General features: G+C 36.0%; 1 protein-coding gene across 3 annotated transcripts in view; it reads left to right on the forward strand.

Annotated features, from left to right (window-relative positions):
- TRIM33 (tripartite motif containing 33) overlaps positions 1 to 21346 on the forward strand; it is a 141424-nt gene that overhangs the window by 113323 nt on the left and 6755 nt on the right. For all 3 annotated transcript variants that reach the window (XM_043460094.1, XM_043460100.1, XM_043460111.1), the window contains exons 11-17: positions 600 to 800; positions 9377 to 9509; positions 11835 to 11898; positions 14177 to 14333; positions 15705 to 16054; positions 18407 to 18530; positions 19605 to 19679. In XM_043460094.1, coding sequence (XP_043316029.1) covers positions 600 to 800; positions 9377 to 9509; positions 11835 to 11898; positions 14177 to 14333; positions 15705 to 16054; positions 18407 to 18530; positions 19605 to 19679 — 1104 coding nt within the window. The remainder of the gene's footprint in view (positions 1 to 599; positions 801 to 9376; positions 9510 to 11834; positions 11899 to 14176; positions 14334 to 15704; positions 16055 to 18406; positions 18531 to 19604; positions 19680 to 21346) is intronic.

Here is a 21346-nt window from a genome sequence, read left to right on the forward strand (position 1 = left end):
ATAACAACCTTCAGAAAGACAGGTGTCCATTTTCATTTGTCCTTATCCACATTTCTAAATTACCAAGATTGTGATTTTGCCTAACGTCACACAGAATTAAGAGTTAGGAATTGATAACCAGGTTTCCATTTGTAAATTCGTCATTCTACCATATTAGTTACACAATACACAATTATTTTTATTTACTAAAAGACCAAAGTGTCAAAGTGAAATATAGACAGAACAGAGGTTTTCTGTGTCTGATGATTGAAAACTTTAGGGACTTCCAGATCATCTATTTTTATATATCTTTGTTCTCAAGTAAAATCATATCACCAGACTGACAGGGTACAATTATTGGCAAGTTTTTGTTTTTTTCCTAAATACTATACCAAAATGTACAGAAAATGAAAAAAAAAAAGAGGACAGAAAATGAAATGGCTAAGTTTGAATTTTATTTTTCCTGCCTAAGTTTGAGAGGGCCTACTTTGTCTCTCGGCCACAGGTATCAAACACTGAATTTGTGTATCCTTACTAAAGTGAAAATTGTTGTCAAGATACTGCTCATGTTAGGCCATCCTGGCAGATCAAGTAATGATAATATCTTCTTTTCCTAACAGCATTCAAACCCAGGGCATGCTGGACCCTTTCCTGTTGTGTCAGTACATAACAACCCAGTCAATCCAACCAGCCCTACTACAGCTACTATGGCGAATGCAAATCGAGGTCCCACCAGCCCATCTGTTACAGCAATAGAATTAATTCCCTCAGTTACCAATCCAGAAAACCTTCCATCGCTGCCAGATATTCCACCTATACAGGTTTGTATTTAAGTTGAATGAGAGATTTAAAACCTTGTGTTAATTAGGGAGTTGAGTATATATTTCTGGTTGCTTTTGTATTTTTTTTTAATTCAGCTGCAATATTTCTTTTGAAATTTCAAAAAAAATCTGGTCTAAATATTTGAATTTTTAAAATTTATGTGTGCTAGACCTAGTACTTCTCAATATTTTAAAGCTACAGGGCGTCAGCTTTGCTTATCTATCATCTACCAACAGGCAAACCTAGTGTTTAATGCAGCACTTTTGCTTCATTAGATACAGAGAGAAGGTTTAGATCCAGAGAGAAGACGCAGGACCAAAATAAATTAAATTTTTGGGAATCTTCTGTTAGGTGCAAAAGAGACTTATGCAAATAGGTTCAACTGAGAAAGGAGGTTGGAAGGTTTAGATATCAGGCATGTTCAGGGGTGGTACTGAGAGAGGAAGTAATAGTGAGGAGTAGAAGATGGGCAGGATGGGTCTCTGAGCTGTTGTGTCCCTTTCACCTATTTTTCTGAAGAAAAATATCATTTGGTGCCTTCTAAAATTTTATAAGGGTATTTGAATTAAAAGCATTTTTAGAAAATGAAATATAAAACTTGAAGGTTTTATTGAGTAATCTCATGTATAGTGTGAGTTATTCAGAGTCAAGGGTCACTGTGGGAGCAAGGAGCAGTGAAATCACTCAAACATTAGGACCTGTGACTCTCGTGGCTGCAATTTAGTATTATGTATTTAGTGGATTTATAGTATTAGTTTTAAAGGATGTTTCTATAACTTCTGAATTGTTTCAGAATCACTAACTTGTGAATTCTCTTAATCTGATTGCTTCCCTGGTAATAGGAGAAATCTTTTGGCTAAGTGATTGGTAGGTGTAGTGGTGTTGAGAGTACTGGACTGTACAGTATAGAATTTTAGAATATATCAATAAAAAATAAAATTTGTAAGTTGTAAGCTTATAATTTATAAATTTTCAGTTTAATGCTTGAAATCATCTCATATGGTATCTACAGTATCCCTATGTCATGAAAGAGAGAGGTTAGTTACTTCTCAGAGTCACCCAATAAATGGTAAGTTGCATTTCAAAGCCTAGCACCTGATTAGAAATCCATTTCTCTCCCACTGCTGTCCATAGAGATAGTGGGGAGATGGTTTGGGATTGTAGGTGTGGTAAAGTAGAGTATTGAGGGGCTCTGGGCAACCAGGGATAGGTAGGTTCAGTGTTAAAGAAGTCATTCAAGCACTCATTGTATGCTGAAGTGGATGCTGAAGATAAAAGGAAACAAGACTTGGTTCCAATTCTTAAGAAACTTTCAAAGGGAAAGAAAGGTTGCTAATGTCAAACTTAACATAATTTTCTAGGGCCACAGAGAACAGATGAAGGAAGGATGGATGCTCCACATTTTTGAAAAGCCTGGGTATCATAAGGCAAATGAGCCCTTATTAGACTTTTCTTGTTACCTTGCGCAAGAGCTTTGAAATCAAGACAAGAAGTTCCAGAATATATCCCTTCCCATCTTTAGTTTTTCTAAGTGCGATAGGAAGAACAGGATCCGTGTTTTCTGTTATGATATTTTTCTTCCTTGCAGACATATGGCCTAACTTTATTTTTATTTACTGTTTTATTAAAGTAGTATCTGCTCTAAAAAATTTAGATATAATTCTCGTACCATGAAATCCAGCTTTTAAGAAATGGACAGTATAGTCCGTGGTTCTTGGTATATTCACAAGATTGTGCAACCATCACCACTATCTAATTCCAGAACATTTTCGTCACCCTAAAAGAAACTACCCATTTGCAGTCACTCTCCATTTCCCTTTTTCCAGTCCCTGGAAACCACAAATTTATTTTGTTTTTATGAATTTGCCTATTCTGGACATTTTGTATGTATGAAATTATGCAGTATGTGGCCTTTTGTTTCTGGCATCTCTCGCTTAGCATAATGTTTACCAAATCTATCTATTTTGTAGCATATATCAGTACTTAATTCCTTCTTTTGTCTGAATATTTTGTCCTGTGAATATACCAAATTTGTTCATCCTTCCATCAGTTGCTGGACATTTGAGTTTCCACTTCTTGACTCTTAGGAGTAATGCTGCTATGAGCATTTGTGTGTAAGTTTTTGTGAACATAGATTATCAGTTTTCTAAATTTCTGGGAGTGGAATTTCAGGGTCATAGAAGTTTTTGAGGAACTGCCCAACTCTTCACAGTGGCTGCACCATTTTATATTCTCACCAGTGTCCGTGTATGAGGATTTCAGTTATTCCACATCCGTGCCAACACTGGGCCTCCCTTGTGGCTCAGATGGTAAAGAATCTGCCTGCAATGCAGAAGATGGGGGTTTGATCCCTGGGTCGGGAAAATCCAGGAAATGGCAACCCAATCCAGAATTCTTGTCCAGAATTCTATGGACAGAAGAGCCTGGTGGGCTACAGTCCGTAGGATTGCAAAGAGTCAGACATGACTGAGCAACTAACATGCTTCCTTTGCAAATACTCATTGACACCTGTTTTTAAAGCAGTTTGAGATGGTTACCACAGAAGTACAACCAAAAATAGAAAGGGAAGTAAACCTATAGTCTCTTGAAGAATTGCATACTTTTTCTCCTACCCTGTAGTTTTCTATGGTATAGTGAAAAGAAGTGTGGGGGAGGTTACACAGGAAGCAGACAAGGGAGCATTAACTATGCAGTGCAGACAGGAAATAAATACAAAGCAATCTCAGGTGTTCATTGATATATCTTAATACTGGTCATTACAGCTATCCAGTGTAGAGTAGAAGTTGATTTAAATAGACTTCTCTCAAGTTGAATTATTTTTTTATTTCACTTTACTATTCATCTCCAGAAGAATTGTAATATCTGTTAGTAATTTTGACTGAGGGAATATATGATGAACCTGGATTCTTTTTGAATAGTTAAGTGAATATTAGATTCTGTTCAGAATAGATTTATTAAACAATAGATGTGTTAAATTATTATTATTAGATTATTAAACAGTAGATGTGTTAAATTCTTTGTAAACAGTTTTCCATACTTGACATAGTAATTTATTTGGATACTATATGGATAATATGACGTCTTGGGAAAACCATATGTGTCTTTCTGGTATTCATATGTAAACTTAAATGTTATAGAATACCCATTCTGTACTGTGTTCCTGATAGTGGCTGTCTCCCATCTTTACCAATGTGATAGGTAAAAACGATGTTTGTTGATTTCATTTATATTTCTTTAATTCGTGTGGGTTTTTTTTAATCTTTTTTTAGGTTCATCGATCTTAAAAATGTTTATTGACTTATTAATGGCTGCACTGGGTCTTCTTTGCTGCATGGGCTTTCTCTGGTGGTGTGAGTGGGGGCTACTTAGTTGTGGTGCTTGGACTTCTCATTGTGGTGGCTTCTCGCCGAAGAGCACAGGCTCTCGGGCACGAGTCACACAAGGTGTAGAGCGTGGGCTCAGTAGTTGTGGCACGTGGGTTCCGTTGCCCTGTGGCGTGTGGGATCTCCTTGGACCAGGAATCAAGGCCTTATCTGTTGCATTGGCAGGCAGATTCTCAACTACTGGACCACCAGGGAAGTCTAGTTCATTGATTATTTACATTCCTTTGTAGATTGTCTTTTTCCTTTGAAGTCTTAGAAATTATTTATATAACACCTACCTGTTCCATGCCGTTATTCAAGGACACTTAAATAACATTGGTTTAATACATAAGTGAATTAATATTTTTCCAGTTAGACTTCTGACTTTAGTTATAGTGACTCAATCCATGCCCGATGAAACATCGAGATAAATACTTGCACTGGCATTCCCCTGTCAGTGCTGTAGTGGCATCAGAGAAGCCCTTTTATGTACTTGAAGTTTGCCTCTTCCTAATATTTTCACTCTTCTAACTCTAGGGTTGTCACTAGGGCCAGAGATACAAACTGTAGGTGGGAGAGTATAAAAGGAGTGGCAATAGAAATAGGTAACATGGACCTTTCATGTCTGATTTGAATTCTCTTATCCACTCCTTTACGTTTAGGTGAGATATAGCTCAACTTCTGTCTGTGGCCCATGTTGGGAACTGCTTCTCCTCACAGATTCTCTAGGTAACTTTAGTTATAGCTAGGGATTTTTTCCTGTAGTTACAGCGTAACAAGTGAATCCTTGGCCAGTAGCGGTGACCATTGAGCAGGCACAACTCTTCATATCTCTTAATCATCCCTCTAGCTAGCCCACAGCATGCTCTCACTTTCTGCCTTTTATTTGTGACATTAAAGGGCTTTATGAGAAAGGCCTGTTTACCTTTTTTTTAAAATTAAGGTATGATTGACTTAGTTTCAATTGTACAACATAGTAATTTGATATTTATATACATCACAAAATGATTACCACAGTAATTCAAGTTAACATCAGTCACCATACATAAAAATTTTGTGTGTGAGAGAGGAGGACTTTGAAAGTTGCTAAGAAAGTAAATCTTCAGATATATAATAGAGTATTAATAATAGTCACCATGGTGTACATTATCTCCCCATGATTTATTTTATAACTGGAAGTTTGTACTTTTTTATCCCTTTTACCCACTTACCACCTCTGCCAACCACAAATCTATCTGTATGTATAAGCTTGTTTCTATTTTTGTTTGTTTTTAAATTCCACATGTAACTGAGACCATATGCTATTTGTCTGATTTATTGCACTTAGCTTATTCATTCATTTATTTCACTTAGCCATTCATATTGTCACATGTGACAAGATTTCCTTTTTATGGCTAATATTTATTCCATTGTGTATATGCATATATCACACAATTTTATTCATTTATCTATAGCTTTGTTTCTTCATCTATTGATGGACACTTAAGGTTATTTTTATATCTTAGTTGTTATAAATAATGTTGCAGTGAAATGGAGGCACATATATGTTTTCAAATTTGTGTTTGGGGTGATTTCCCTGGTGATCCAGAGTTTAAGACTCCGTGCTTCTACAGAGGGCACAGATTTGGTCCCTGGTAGGGGAACTAAGATCCTGCGTGCCTTGATGTGGCCAAAAATTTAAGTTTGAAAAATATTAGTGTTTTTGTTTTCTTCATGTAAATACCCAGAAGTGAAATTGCTGAATCATGTGATAGTTCTGTTAACTTTTAAAGAAACTTCTATACTGTTTTCCATAGTGGATGCACCAATTTACACTCTCACTACAGTTCACAAGGGTTCCCTTTTCTCTACATCCTTACCAGCACTTGTTATCTCTTGTCCTTTTGATAATAGTCTTTCTAACTAGGGTGAAGTGATATCTCATTGTGGTTTTGATTTGCATTTCCCTGAGGATTGTGATGTTGAGCACCTTTGCATGTACCTGTTGGCCATCTCTGTGTCTTCTTTGGGAAAATGTCTATTCAAATTCTCTGCCCAATTTTTAATTGGATTTTGGGGAGTTGCATGTAAGATTTTAGTTCCCTGATCAAGAATCAAATCCACATCCCTTGCAGTGGAAGCACAGAGTCTTAATCAGTGGACTGCCAGGGAAGTCCCTAGATGGTTTAGTTTTTTTACTGTTCAGTTGTGTGAGTTCTTTATGTAGTTTAGATATTAACCCTTTATCAGATATATGATTTATGGATATTTTCTTCATTCAGTATGTCTCCTTTTCATTTTGTTGATGATTTCCTTTGTTGTGCAGGAGCTCTTTAGTTTGAATGTAGTCCCACTTGTTTAATTTTGCTTTTGGAATCAGATCCAAAAAATCATTGCCACAATCAGTGTCCAGGAGCTTATTACTGCCATTGTTTTCTTCTAGGTCTTACATTCAGGTCTTTGAGTAATCCACTTTGAGTTGGTTTCTGTGTATGGTGTAAGATAATAGTCTAGTTTTATTCTTTTGCATGTGGCTGTCCAGTTTTCCCAACATTGTTTATTGAAGAGACTATCCTTTCCTTGTTGTATAGTCTTGATTCCTTTGTCTTGTATCAATTGACCATATATGTAGGAGTGTATTTCTGGTGTCTTTATTCTTTTCCATTGATTTGTATGTATGGTTTTATGCCAGTATCGTACTGTTTTAATTACTGTGGCTTTGAAATTCTGGCCTATGATGCCTCCAACTTTCTTCTTTCCCAAGATTGCTTTGGCTATTTGTGTTTTTTTGTGGTTCCAAAGAAGTTGTAGGATTGTTTGTTCTGTTTCTGTGAAAACTGCCATTGGAATTTTGATAGGGATTGCACTGAATTTGAAGATTGGTTTAGTTATTATGAACATTTTAACAGTATTAATTCTTCAATCCACAAGCCCAGAGTATCTTTCCATTTATTTGTGTCTTACAGTTTCTTTTATCAATGTTGTACATTTTTCAGTGTATATATCTTTGACCTCCTGGTTAAATTTATCCCTAGGTGGTTTATTCTTTTTCATGTGATTTTATTTTTTAAGTACTCTTAAAAATTATATGTATTCATTTTTTAAATTTTTGATTGTGCTGAGTTTTTAGTTGCAGTGAGTGGGGGGCTACTCTTTGTTGCAGTGAATGGGCTTCTTGTTAAGGTGGCTTCTCTTTTTGCGGAGCCTGGCTCTATTTATTTATTTGGCCATGCCACCCGGCTTGCAGGTTCTCATTTCCCTGACAAGAAATTGATCTTGGGCCTGATAGTGAAAGCCTGGCATCCTAACCACTAGGCAATCCAAGGAACTCCCCTGGGATTGTTTCCTTAAATTCTTTTTCTGATAGATCATTATTAGTGTACAGAAATGCAACAGATTTTCATATATTGATTTTTGTGTCTTACAACTTTACTGAATTCATTTATTCTTACAGGTTTTGGGTGAAGTCTTTAGGGTTTTCTATATATAATGCCATGTCCTCTGCAAATAGTGACAGTTTTACTTCTTCTTTTTCTTACCTAGTTGCTCTGGCTAGGCTTCTAATACCATGTTGAATAGTGGTAGTGAGTGGGCATGCTTGTTTTTCCTTATCTCACAGGAGAGGCTTTCACTTCAGCTTTTCACTGTTACGTATGATGTTAGCAGTGGGCTTATCATAAATGACCCTTATTGTCTTGAGGTACCTTCCCTCCACTTTGTTGATAGGTTCAGCTTGTTTTTATGATGAAAGCTATTTACTTTAGGAGAGTCCTTTCTTGACTGTAGTATGTTGTGGGCTGCTTTGTTCTGATCATTGTTATGTCAGTCCAGTTCTACCTTGGTTTATATTTGTAGTTTTTCTTCAAGATTTGATGTCACTCTTTCCTGTTTTATAGCCTTGAAAATCAGTGTGATTTTGAGGGGAAAAGGAGAGTGAGAAGTAAATGTGCCAATATGTCTTCAGTTTTCGGGATTTTTTATTAAAGACTTATGTTTTGGCTGTGGTGGGTCCTCGTTGCTGCACGTGGGCTTTCTCCAGTTGTGGTGAGAGGGAACTACTCTCTGTGGCGCGCATGGGCCTCTGTTGCAGTGACTTCTCCTGTTGCGGAGCACAGGCTTCAGTCACTGTAGTGCGTGGGCTCAGTAGTCGCAGCGTAGGAGCTCTAGAGCCCTGGCTCAGTAGTTGCGGCACATGGTCTTAGCTACTCCACAGCATGTGGGATCTTCCTGGACCAGGGTTTGAACTGTCGTTCCTTACATTGCAAGGTGAATTCTTAACCACCAGGCCCCAGTTTCCTGTTTTGAATGAGAAGTAGATTTGCCTAAAAAGTGATCTTGCCTCTAGTAAGAGAGAAGATTAAAAGAGGCAGGTATGGGTAAAAGTAGATCAGTAAGTAAGCAAGAAGACCTAGAAGATGAGCAATTATTTAATTAATAATTTGAGCATTTCTGATATGGAATAGTGTAAAATTTTTCTTAAGGTAATTTTCATAATTAAATATTTTTTGCTACTACTTATTTTTCTACATATTTTTCCATTTCATCATCACAGTTCTTCCTTGTGAGTGGGATGTTTAAAGATAGGGACTGATGTTCACATTGGGAACTAGCCTAAAGTCACAGCGCCAGGTCCTCTGGCTTTTAACTTACTGCATCCAGTGTGCTAAAAGGTCTTAGTTTTTCTGTTGAGTGCCTCCTTTTTTGTGTGTAATAAGGGACCTTATACCTCAAGATAAAGGCTTTCTGTTGAGTAATAGACTTTTCAGAACTTTTAAATTAGATACAGACATGATCAGGTATCTAATTAGTTAGATATTGATTGATATCAATCATATATTGATAGATATGAATGATTTTGGCATGACTATGGATGTTGAAATAAAGTTAGGAGGATGCTAGGGACAAAGATGCTGAAAACAGGATCCTACATCAGCCTTGAGAAAAGGCAAAAGTGTAAGGGTGTGTCAGAGCTATTTTCATAGTAAAACACAAGGGATTTAGTGGGTTATTGGGCTTTGTCTGGAGCTGCCAGGTATTTATTGAATCGTTTTAATTATAGCTATATTTGCATAAACTATACTGTGTGGGTCTTCAGGAGGATAAGGAAGCAACAGTTAAGCTGAGTTTGATATAGGATAATCTGTTTTAGTAAACTGAGTATAAATGATTATATTAATGAAATAAGTTATCTGCTTTAATCAAAGCAAATTTATCTTTTTGTTCTTTTTCTTTAGTTGGAAGATGCTGGTTCAAGTAGTTTAGATAATCTACTAAGTAGATACATCTCAGGCAGTCACCTACCCCCACAGCCCACAAGCACCATGAATCCCTCCCCAGGACCCTCTGCCCTATCTCCAGGATCATCAGGTAAAGTCAGTTGAGGTACCACCTCATTTCTGTAACACCTTAAAAAAGTATCTCTCAGTGTATGTATTAGGGTTCTCCAGAGAAACAGGACCAGTAGTAGAGGGGTATGTGTGTGTGGGGAGAGAGGAGACAGATTAAGGAATTAATTTGCTTATGTGATTGTTAGGGCTGGCACATCTGACATCTGCTGGGCATGTCAGGAGAGTAGACACCCAGGGAAGAGTTGATGCCAGTCTTGAGTTGAGGCAAAATTCCTTCTTTCTCTAGGGAACTCAATCTTTTAAGGTCTTCAACTGATTAGAGACCCACCTTCATTATGTTTTACTCAATATCTACTGATTTAAATGTCAGTAACATCTATCATGTTGATGCAAAAGTAGTTGCGGTTTTGGACCTTGACTTTAAATCACTATAGCTAGGCTCAAACGCATCATTATTAATCAAAATAGGAACCATTACAATCAGCACATTTTTGCCAATAAGAAATAAGTTTGTTTATTCCTGTAGCATAAAAATCGTGCTTCAGGATTCAACGAACTCTTGGAAAGCATTTTCTGCATCCTACTGGTTGTGGAAGCATTTTACCTGCAAAAAGTTGTTGAGATGCCTGAAGAAGTGGTAGTCGGTTGGTGAAAAGTCACTTAAATATGGTGGATAAAGCAAAACTTCGTAGCCCAATTTGTTCCAACTCTTGAAGCAGTGGTTGTCTGACATGCGGTCAGGTTTGTGGAGAAGAATTGGGCCCTTTTTGTTGACCGATGCTGGCTGAGGTATTGCAGTTTTTGGTGCAGCTCATCGATTTGGTGAGTATACTTCTCAGATGTAATGGTTTTGCCAGGATTCAGAAAACTGTAGTGGATCAGACAGGCAGCAGACCACCAAACAGAGACCATAACCTTTTTTTTGGTTCAAGTTTGGCTTTGGGAAGTGCTTTGGAGCTTCTCGGTCCAGTCACTGAGCTGGTCATCACCAGCTGTTGTATAAAATCCACTTTTCATCAACATCACAATCCGATAGAGAAATGATTGGTGGTGGTGCGTAGAATAAGAGGAAACAACACTTCAAAATGACAATTTTTTTGATTTCTGGTCAGCTCATGAAGCACCTACTTATTAAGCTTATTCACCTTTCCAACTTCCTTCAAATGCTGAATGACTGTAGAATGGTCGATGTTGAGTTCTTTGGCAACTTCTTGTGAGTTGGAACAGGATCAGCTTCGATGATGACCCTCAACTGGTCGTTGTCAACTTCCAGTGGCCGGCCACTATGCTCCTCATGTTCAAGGTTCTTGTCTCCTTTGCAAAACTTCTTGAACCACCACTGCACTGTGTGTTAGCAATTCCTGGGCCAAATGCGTCGCTGATGTTGCAAGTTGTCTCTGCTGCTTTACAACCCATTTTGAACTTAAATAAGAAAATCTCTCAAAGATGAGATAAATTTGGTTTTTGTCTAACATCATCTCCCTAGTCTAAAATAAATATAAAATAAACAGCAAGTAATAAGTCATTAGCAAAAAAAGTGAGAAATGTGCATTAAAATGATGTATAACATAACCACATTTATTTAGAATGTATTCCAGTATCAAATGGCAAATCTCAACAATGCAAAAACCAAAATTACGTTTGCACCAACATAATAAATACCTTTCCACAAAGAACTGGGTACCATATTCTGGTCAAGTTGAGACATAAACTTAACCATTATAATAATATTTTTTTCCCTGATTGCTTTAATTATTTTTCTTCAAATGTTGTTGGCAGTCTTCAGTGAATTGAAATAATATGTATCTGTGGTATATGCTCTTGAGAAATCTGATGTTCCCCTCCCTCAACCTCCAGCTATATTTATGTTTTTCATGTTTCTTCCTGAAACATACCCCCTCATTATTTCTAGAGTTAGAACAGTTCAGACTTAATGATGCATCTCATGAAAAATCCACATTTAATACATTTTTTGATTAATACTGTTTTTAAGGTTTAATGAATGTATGCCAGGACTTTTAAAGAATAATTAATATAGGTAGGATATTTATCAAATGACTTTGGGTGGGATTGCAAATAGCTTTTCTCTTGATATAGTAGTTTCCATTGATTGAATAGTGTTGCTCTGAGAGGATTCTGAGAATGCTTTCTGGGCTCAGCTAAGAGAATCTGATTGACAGTTGCCAGTGATTATACATGAAATCCTTGACTTACAGACTGACTAGGTCTGATTTCCAAGAATTGCTGAATTGCTTTATAATAATACTTGAATTCTGTAGTGGGTAGATAGAATTCTGAATTTTCTTACCTGCATAGATATTCATTTTGACTTATTAATTTTCAGGTTTATCCAATTCTCACACACCTGTGAGACCCCCTAGTACTTCTAGTACTGGTAGTCGAGGCAGGTGAGTATTACATTAATAGCTTTTTTATTTTTATTAAGAAAAATCAAATATGTATTTTGAAAAATAGACTATTATAATGAACTCCCATATACTTTTCAGCCATCGTCAACAATGATCAGGTTATGGCCAGTCTTTATTTATTCTATACTTCCACCCATTCCCCAGTCTAAATTTATTTTAAATAAATTTCAGACATTTTGTCATTTTATTTGGAACTGTTTCTATATTTATTACTTAAAAGGTAAGGATTTAAAAGTTTCATAACCATTGAACCATTATACACCTAAAAAAATTTGGTAGCTAACTCTAATCAATAGAGCTCTAGTTAATGTTCATATTTCCTAATTTTTCTCATACTTTTTTAAAAAATTATTTTTGTTTAATCAGATTCAGATAGGTCCTATACATTGCCATCAACATGTACATTGAGGTCAAACTCATTGTATTTGTTGAAGAGAAATGTATTGTTTTTCTTAAAGAGTTTTCCTCATTTCCCCATCTTTTCATGTAAAAACTACCTTTTGATTTTTTTCTCTGTATTGCTGTTTAGGTCAGGAGGTTTGATTAGATTCAGGTTTGATTTGAGGGAAAGGGATGGGGATACTACTTCACTGTGGTAATGTGTACTGTCAGGGTCACAAAACATAGATTTTTTTTGTGACAGCAACCATTGATTGTCAGTGCCTCAGCTTTATTTTTTTCTGGCTTGAAAATGATATTTTAATTACTGTATTATACCTTCTTTGAATACGTCTGTAAAGAAAAATTTTCTGCCAACTATTTGATTATTGGAAAGGCAAAATAAATTGATTCTCTTTATTTACCTATTTTAATAGTAATGAGTTGATTCCCAGCACCCTCCAGCAGTGACCAATGAATATTAACTTTAAGAGCTCATATATTTAAACATATTTTATATATTTTAGTATTATAGATGTTATTTCTATTGATAATTAAATTGTTCCATATTTGGCTTATCAGAACTTTTTCTTAGTTATTTTGCTATAACCCCAGTAGTCATTTAAACATTCTTGCTTCCTGTTGTGAAATGATATCACACGTTCATCTTAGTCAAATAGCTGGTCTCAGGCTTGAGGCAAGAACTGCATAAGGAATCCTGGTCATATTAGTGGGGAAACAAATGGTGCTTTGAGACAACCTTGTGGGTACTCGGGGCTACTGAATTCACTGCTACTGAATTGTTCATGGTTTCTTTTACTTTTTTGGTGGACAGAGAGCTAAGATATTATAGTGTGGGAAGAGAGAGAATGTATTGTGCTGAAGGTAAACTTAATAAATATTGACTGATTTTTCTGTTTTTAATTTGAATAATTTAGTGCAAAGTAAGGATTTTATTTAAGATACATTGAATGTTTTTTATTTATATGTATATGCATTTTGAAGACTGATTCTATATTATTTACTTGTTTTTAAATTACACTTTAAATAATCAGTACTTTTAGTAGAAAAGTACACATTGAGTGAAAAGGGTTTTCATTTTTGGCAGTGATACAGTCTTAAAGTTAATTCACTTCTCTTGCCGGTGGTTTGCTCTATGATCTAGATAGAGCCGATTAGTCACGCATCTGTCCCTCTTAGCCTTTGGTTGTTGTTCAGTCACTAAGTCGTGTTTGACTGTTTGCAGCCCCATGGACTGTAGCATGCTAGGCTCCTCTGTTCTCCACTATCTCCTGGAATTTGCTCAAATTCATATCCATTGAGTTGGTGATGCTATCTAACTGTCTCATCCTCTTCTGTCCTCTTCTCCTTTTGCCTTCAGTCTTTCCCAGCATCAGGGTCTTTTCCAGTGAAGTCTGCTCTTCACATTAATTCACATTAGGACTCAAAAGCTGAAATAGTGATTCCTTTGGAGGGCACTTCATGGATCACTGTTATTGATGTTTCCTTTAGATATTTGGAGATAGAGAACAATTTAAACTTCTATTATATTTAGAGAAGCAGTCACTATACTAGTAGCCTAGGGAAATGATCATTTACTAGATCCCCTAAATGATGTAGTGTAGGTTCCTCAGACGATGAAATGTGTTTAGGGTCTCCTGAAAGATTGATAAACGTTTTTTAAGATTTGATGGTATGAGTTTATAATACACTCCTCTTAACCATATTATGAAGTATCCTTATCTGCTGTGAGCTCAACAAATTGCTTTTACTTTAATGAACATTTCATATAACTTAATGAACTTTGCATATAATTGTTTCATGTAAATGTACACGATGCAGTCAAACATATGTGACCTTTATTTGTTGTTTTTGTTAGCTGTGGGTCATCAGGAAGAACTGAGAAGAACAGTCTTAGTTTTAAGTCTGATCAAGTGAAGGTCAAGCAAGAACCTGGCACTGAGGATGAAATATGTAGCTTTTCAGGAGCTGTGAAACAGGAGAAGACTGAGGATGGCAGACGGAGTGCCTGCATGGTAAGGTTCCAGGGGAACCAACCGTTGGTGATGCCAGGAGGTCCCTTCACTGATCCTTTCATCTCTGCCTGGATAAGTCTGGATAGTGATCCTGTGGACCTGTGTTCATTTCTAAATTTTTGTGCCTGGTATAAGCCAAATATCTCTTTTTCTAACTGATATTTTTCCATCTAAGTGTCAAATGTAATTGATCAGAAAAGGCTTGTATTAGGATTCCTTTCAAGCTATCTTTTGGTTTGTAATTTGTCATGTAATTTTGCCGTGATTCTAAATTGGGTTCTAGCTTTTTCTAAATTTATTAATCATTTCATTAGTCACATTGAGTCTCAAGCCACAAAAATCCTTGGCCATTTTCCTACACCAGTGAGTTCAGGATTAAGACTGCTGACATGAAAGAAGTTTAATGCTCAAGAGAGTTTTTTAATGAGAAGATTGCCTTTGGCCTATGAATTATTAATAATTTTTAATCAATTTTTAACCAATTCCTCAGATGGAACATTTTATAAAATTTATAATATAGAATGAAGGCAGGCCCAGTTTCTCTTCATTTAGAAATTTTGATCTTGGTTCTTTTCTTGGTACCTACAATTTATGTCTTAATTTTCTACATGGTTGGCACATAGAAATTTCAGCTCTGTAGATTTAGAGAGTACTGTTATCTCTTCATTCAGAATTTGGTTTGGAAAGTTCCCCTGAAAAACAGTACAAAAAGGTGGTGAAAGATTTTACATTGTCACAGTCTTTCTATATTAGTAGGATGATAAGTGGGCAGAAGAATATTTCAAAACGCTTTTCGAAAGCTGTGTGACAAGGAAGGACCTATCATGTAGGAAGCACAGTGAACTGTATTCAGTATCTTGTAATAACCCATTAAAAAAAAAACTGGGAAAAAAGCACATATGTAACTGAATCGCTTTGCTGTATACCTGAAACCAACAACATTGTAAATTAACTGCACTTTAATTAAAAGTAATGGTTAAAGAAAATAAAGCCAATAGAAAAGGGAAAAAAATCTGCACAACAGATTCTTGAGTGAAAAATTAGTGTATCATAGCCAGCTGTCTATAGGAGAATACCCTGATACTTACTTCCCAATCAACATGCTTAACAGTTTAATTCCTTTATTACCAAGTGAACCAATAGTATAGTGACTGGCTCCCTAAAATAATTCATTAACATGCCAAAATAATTTTGGGGTTATTTTCAGTTTTTATGTTACTAATACGATTTCCAGCAATTTTACAATAAAATTCCAAAATAATTTTAAGTTCTGTCAGTATATCATGTTGTAAACACACCCACAGTAGCACACACAATGCATACCATAAGGATTAAATGATTCTTCAAGAATTTGTCCTTGCTTTGTTTTAGTTGAGCAGTCCTGAGAGTAGCTTGACACCACCTCTTTCAACCAACCTGCATCTAGAGAGTGAGTTGGATGCATTAACAAGCCTGGAAAACCATGTGAAAACTGAACCTGCAGATATGAATGAAAGCTGCAAACAGTCAGGGCTCAACAGCCTTGTTAATGGAAAGTCCCCAGTTCGAAGCCTCATGCACAGGTCAGCACGGATTGGAGGAGATGGCAGCAGCAAAGATGATGACCCAAATGAAGATTGGTGTGCTGTCTGCCAAAATGGAGGGGATCTCTTGTGCTGTGAAAAATGTCCAAAGGTCTTTCATCTAACTTGTCATGTTCCAACACTTCTTAGCTTTCCAAGGTACAAGTGAAATAACTGATTTTTTTGTTGTTGTTTTTTATAAGCTAAAAAAATTAAGTTATTCTGGACAGATGGCCTCCTTAACCAATGCCTAGTATTTATATAAAACAAAGAGCCTATTACTCCATTGTGTGAAGTGAAGTGAAAGTTGCTTAGTTGTGTCCGACTCTGCCACCCCATGGGCTGTAGCCTGCCAGACTCCTGTGTCAGTGGAATTCTCCAGTCAAGAATACTGGAGTGGGTAGCAATTCCCTTCTCTAGGGGATCTTCCCAACCCAGAGATTGAACCCAGGTCTCCTGTATTGCAGGTGGATTCTTCACCACCTGAGCCACCAGGGAAGCATGTTACTCCATTACATTCTAGAGAAATTAACAGCTGAATGAAGAAATGTCCAAGATCTAAGTTGTACATTAGTGATAAAAAATAGACTGTTTACTCACCTTCAGTTTATACTTCATATAAGCAAGTTAGATGAACTCTAAATTATGAGGAGCAGTGGACTAGAGCATTGAGAAACTCAGTTGATTTCCTCTTGAAGATAATTTCTTAATCTGTTGCCATGAATTTTTATAAGGTCTGTAATAATTATGAATAGTATTCAGTTTTAGGCAACTCTGTTGGCTCTAACCAAAAACTTACTTTTTTAAGGTTTGAAAGCTCTTGGAAGGCATTTTAAAGAAAAAAGTACTTTGTGAAAACACCTTTAATGTCAGATTTTTTTAAGAATAGCTTCATCTTCACTATTGGAAGCAGTTCATTAGTAGTGCCTGCCTGAGGCACCATGTGCAAAGTTCTCAGACTTTTTCCTTGATCCTCTAGTTGGAATGTCTTTTAGTCATTATAGAGTGGAAAGTTACTGAGTTCCTTATTTAGAAGAGAATAACATGGGGGTAAAGATAAATAAAGATTTGGGCAGCATATGAGCACTGTCCCTGGATTGTATGACCCCATGGCAGGTAAATCTGGTTTCAAGCATTAAAATATTAATTGATGAGCACTCAGTACAAGCTGATGATACCAGCTAATACAGTAGAACAAATATGCTGGGCTTGATTATGATGCCTGTAGTCTCGTCATAATTCTGTAGTGAACTGACTAACTTGGACACTTCACTGATTTTCAGGGATTAGTTTCTTCATCTACAAGTAGTAGAATTTGGATTAGAAGAGCTGTTTTTCTCCCCTTCCATTTAACATATTTATGTTTATGCTATTTCATCTCCAGTTGATTTCAGAGACCATAAAATAATAGAATCACACTTAATTCTCTGAGCCTTCCTTCTTCTCCATCTCTAACCTCAAAAATTTTTAAGTGTCCTTGGGAAAGCTCAGCTTCTTTTTGCCTCTAGATAAAGATTCACATTTTCTCTCAGATTCCTAAGAAGCAATGATTTTAGTTGAGTAGTGCTACCTTTTTGAAAAATTCAACCTTTAAGATTAGAAAAGTACTGGGTATATAGGAACAATGCCAGAATATTTTTCTGAAGAATTGTGATTTTACCTAAATTTTAGAAGGTAAAGTCACTTACTGTAGCTGTATTAAGAGCCTTCTTTTTGTTTCCTCTTTTAAAAAAGAAAGGCTTTGGCATTTTGGTCTTGAAATTAAAGCTTTTCATATTTTTGTTTCCTTTGGATAGTAACATCTGCTGGAACGTTAGAATTTTGCCACTGAAAACTTTCTCTCAAAGGCAGATGCTTTGGGAGGAATTGAAAAGGTGATGCAGTGTTAGTATAATCCTTAGAATATATATATATATATATATATATATATATATATAATGAGGGAGGGAAAGGAGAAAATGCATACTAAGGAATCAAATTGGAGTTTATAGCTTGATAGAAATCCTGATGTAAACAAAACTATTAACTGAGCAGATTTAAAAGACTAGCTATGAAAAAATAATTGTTTTATTTTTGGCATTGCATGCCAAAACAAGATACCTGAGGACCTGTGTATCCTGTCTTCCTTTCTGCTTCACGCGTATGAAGTCACTGTGGTGGTAATACTGGGGTCTTGAAAAATTGGTCTTATGCTGCAAGTGCTGATCATCAGCTTTGTGCTATGACGAGACCCATCTTTAATGGAGGTAGTGGTTTTATATTGCTTTCCAGAAGGCTTTTCATTCAGTTGAAGAATGAAGACATTTTGGGACGTTTTTAATCACATAACTTCACTTTATGAGATTTGGCAAAAATAGTACCTCTTGAGTTCCACAAAAACTGGAAAGGAAAGAAAACAAAGAAACTGAAAAAAAAAACCAAAGAAACTGAAGACTTAGCTCTAGAGAACTAGCTTTCCTGGAGTGAGTTTTGTTATAATTCCAAAGACTGATTGCCTGTTTCCTTCTTTAGTGGGGACTGGATATGCACATTTTGCAGAGATATTGGAAAGCCAGAAGTTGAATATGATTGTGATAATTTGCAACATAGTAAGAAGGGGAAAACTGCACAGGGCTTAAGCCCCGTGGACCAAAGGGTAAGTGTCAAGTTGATTTGTTATTAGGTATTTTGTAGTTGTCTGTCTATATATTTTTTTTCCTTCGGTGTAACATACATATAACCTGGTAAATTTTCATATTTTAATCACATTATCTGATGGTATATACGTTCATGACTTCTGAAATCTCTGTCTCTAGACCTTAGAGCCCTTAGCTCTAGGCTCTTGAATTTTGCTTTCTCACACTTAACATTTCCCAGCCTAATCTTGATTTCTTCTCCTATCCTTCAAAAAACAAAGGCAAGAAAATAATGACATAAAAACTGCTTTCCTGTCTCAGTAATTTCCATCATCAAATAGTACCGCCAGTCATTTCTTGCTCAGGCCAGAAATTAGAAGATCTCTTCACCAGACTTCCTGATTCTACTCTTGCCCCTTACAGTCCATTTTCTACGCAGTACATTGTGTTCTTTTTAAAATATGTAAACAGGTCTATCGCTTCCATGCTTAAAATCCCTAAGCACCCATCATATTAAGAATGAAATCCAAAATCCTCATTATTTCACTCAGATTTCTGCTGATCTGTTCTGTACTCTGATCTCCAAAGACAGAATATCTTTCACAGACTTCTGTTACAATTACGTTTGACTTTGATCTGTTGGATAAATCCATCTTCCACTATCTTTGAGGAGAAAGTATGTGTTTAGAGTGTTACAGAATATTTCTGATTGTATAACAAAATTCTTGAATTGGATTGAGAAGACAGTTTTTATTTCATTTTGAACCTGAGTGGAATCCTTTCAAGAAAGGGAATAGCATGTGTCTTGCCTGCCTTGGGAAATTAGAATGAGTAGCAATGGTTAAGAGGTAATAGTAGGTAAATAAGTTATATACAGTAGGGCAGAAGGTAGTCACGGTCTCAGAACTGAGTGGGAAACAGGTAGTTTTGTATTTACAGCTAGTATAGCTATATGTAGGAGGATAGCTCATATGTAGAGAGCTTATCTTCAGTTTATTGTAGTAATACTTTATACTGATAAAGTCCTCATTTTCAAGAATATCTTTTAAGGGGGGAAAACAGTTCATGAGTTTTCTTTTCTTTTATTGGGCCAGAAATGTGAACGTCTTCTGCTTTACCTCTACTGCCATGAATTAAGTATTGAATTCCAGGAGCCGGTTCCTGCTTCGGTGAGTTGTTTACCTTAGTACTTTCCTGGTGAATAAGTTTAGTGTAATATTTAAGACTATGGGCTCTGGCTTTAGTCTGCTAATGTTAAAACTCAGGCCTGAATAATCTTTTCATCCACTTTCTTTTCTAAAATGGTTTCTTCCCTCATTGGGTTATTTTCAGGATTCTATACAATAACCTGTGTAAAATAATTTTAGTATAGTATTTGATAAAATTTCTAAGTAATAAGTACTTATGATGTTATTAGGGCTAAATGGATTTGAGTTTCACTGTTAAAATTGCAGTTTGTTTTTAAAGACTGGCTCTGAAAAAAAAAAAATAAATAAAAAATAAAGACTGGCTCTGATCAAAACTTAATTTCCACATCTTTTATTTTTTAAATGGACATAAGGGTTATAGCTACATGCATAATTAAAAGAGTCTTGAACTTGGAATCAGAACACTTGACTTCTAATTCTGCCATTAACCAGCCTTATAACTGGGGAGATTTACATAATTTTCTGCCTCTAGTTTTAACTGTAGAGGGGGAATTTGAACGAAATTATTTCTAAAATTCTAGTTGTACGATTGATTCTAGGATTTGTACCTTGGGGAGAAAAATCTCTATGCAAGTATTAATTTGAATAAAAGTGTAAAGTTGAACCGTTTACACTGGTTTTGCCTTCATAAGCCCTCTTTTATGAACAGTCAAGATTAAGAGAAGACTGTGGGGAGATTGTGGGGAGAATTTGTAAACCATTGCGCTTTGTTTTTCTTAAAGCAGGTTTTTGTAAGGAATAAATTTAGGCTCTAAAATCCTGTAGCAAAAGGAATACCAGGGATACCTTAAAAATGTGATAAGAATATGCTACACATATTGTATTTGCTTGCTGTTGATTGTTGAATTAAGATATTATTGAATACCAGACCTGTTATATAGGGTATTGAATAGTAATTTATTTACTTAGGGAGGCTTAGAAATGGAAAGTATAAAAGGTTCTAGATACAAGGAAGACATTTTGTTCAGATAGTAGTCATCTGACACCAGGAAAGTCTGTCTGGTCTTCAAGTTCAGGGACTTTATGGTAGAAATTTTCTTTCCAACATTTTCTTTTAATGAACTTTTTAAAATTGTCTCTCTGTGTTCAGTTATTTTTGCAAAGATACAAATTTCTGGCCAGGAGTTGGGGCCAGAACTCCCAAGCATGACCACTAAGTGGATAATAGGGGCTTTCTTGGTGGCTGAAGATGGTAAAGAATCTGCCTGCAATTCAGGAGACCCAGGTTAAATTCTTGGGCTGGGAAGGTCCCCTAGAGAAAGACATGGCAACTAAATGGTTAATAAAATTTTTTCTTGTGTCACTACAGTCTCTTTCACCTCTATTGCTGTGTTCAGAGTTCTGTGATATAAGGCTTTATCCTTTATAAAGGATACTATGTTCTATTAATAGCAATACATTTTGTAATCTTCTTTCCTTTTAAAGTCATACAGTTCTGATGGGCAAGGTGTGTCCCTAACACTAGTGGTTGGGTATCCTTGCTGATTGATTTTTTTCTCCCCTAATTACCTTATTAAACATGGAACTTTGGGTCCTTCATGGAGGACCAAGGAGACTACCACATATTCTGAATGTGATTTGATTTTTGTGTGATTGTGGCAGAAGATTTCAAGTACAATTCACTATAC

The sequence above is a fragment of the Cervus canadensis genome, chromosome 2, assembly GCF_019320065.1.
Source record: "Cervus canadensis isolate Bull #8, Minnesota chromosome 2, ASM1932006v1, whole genome shotgun sequence".
Classification (NCBI taxonomy): Eukaryota; Metazoa; Chordata; class Mammalia; order Artiodactyla; family Cervidae; genus Cervus; species Cervus canadensis.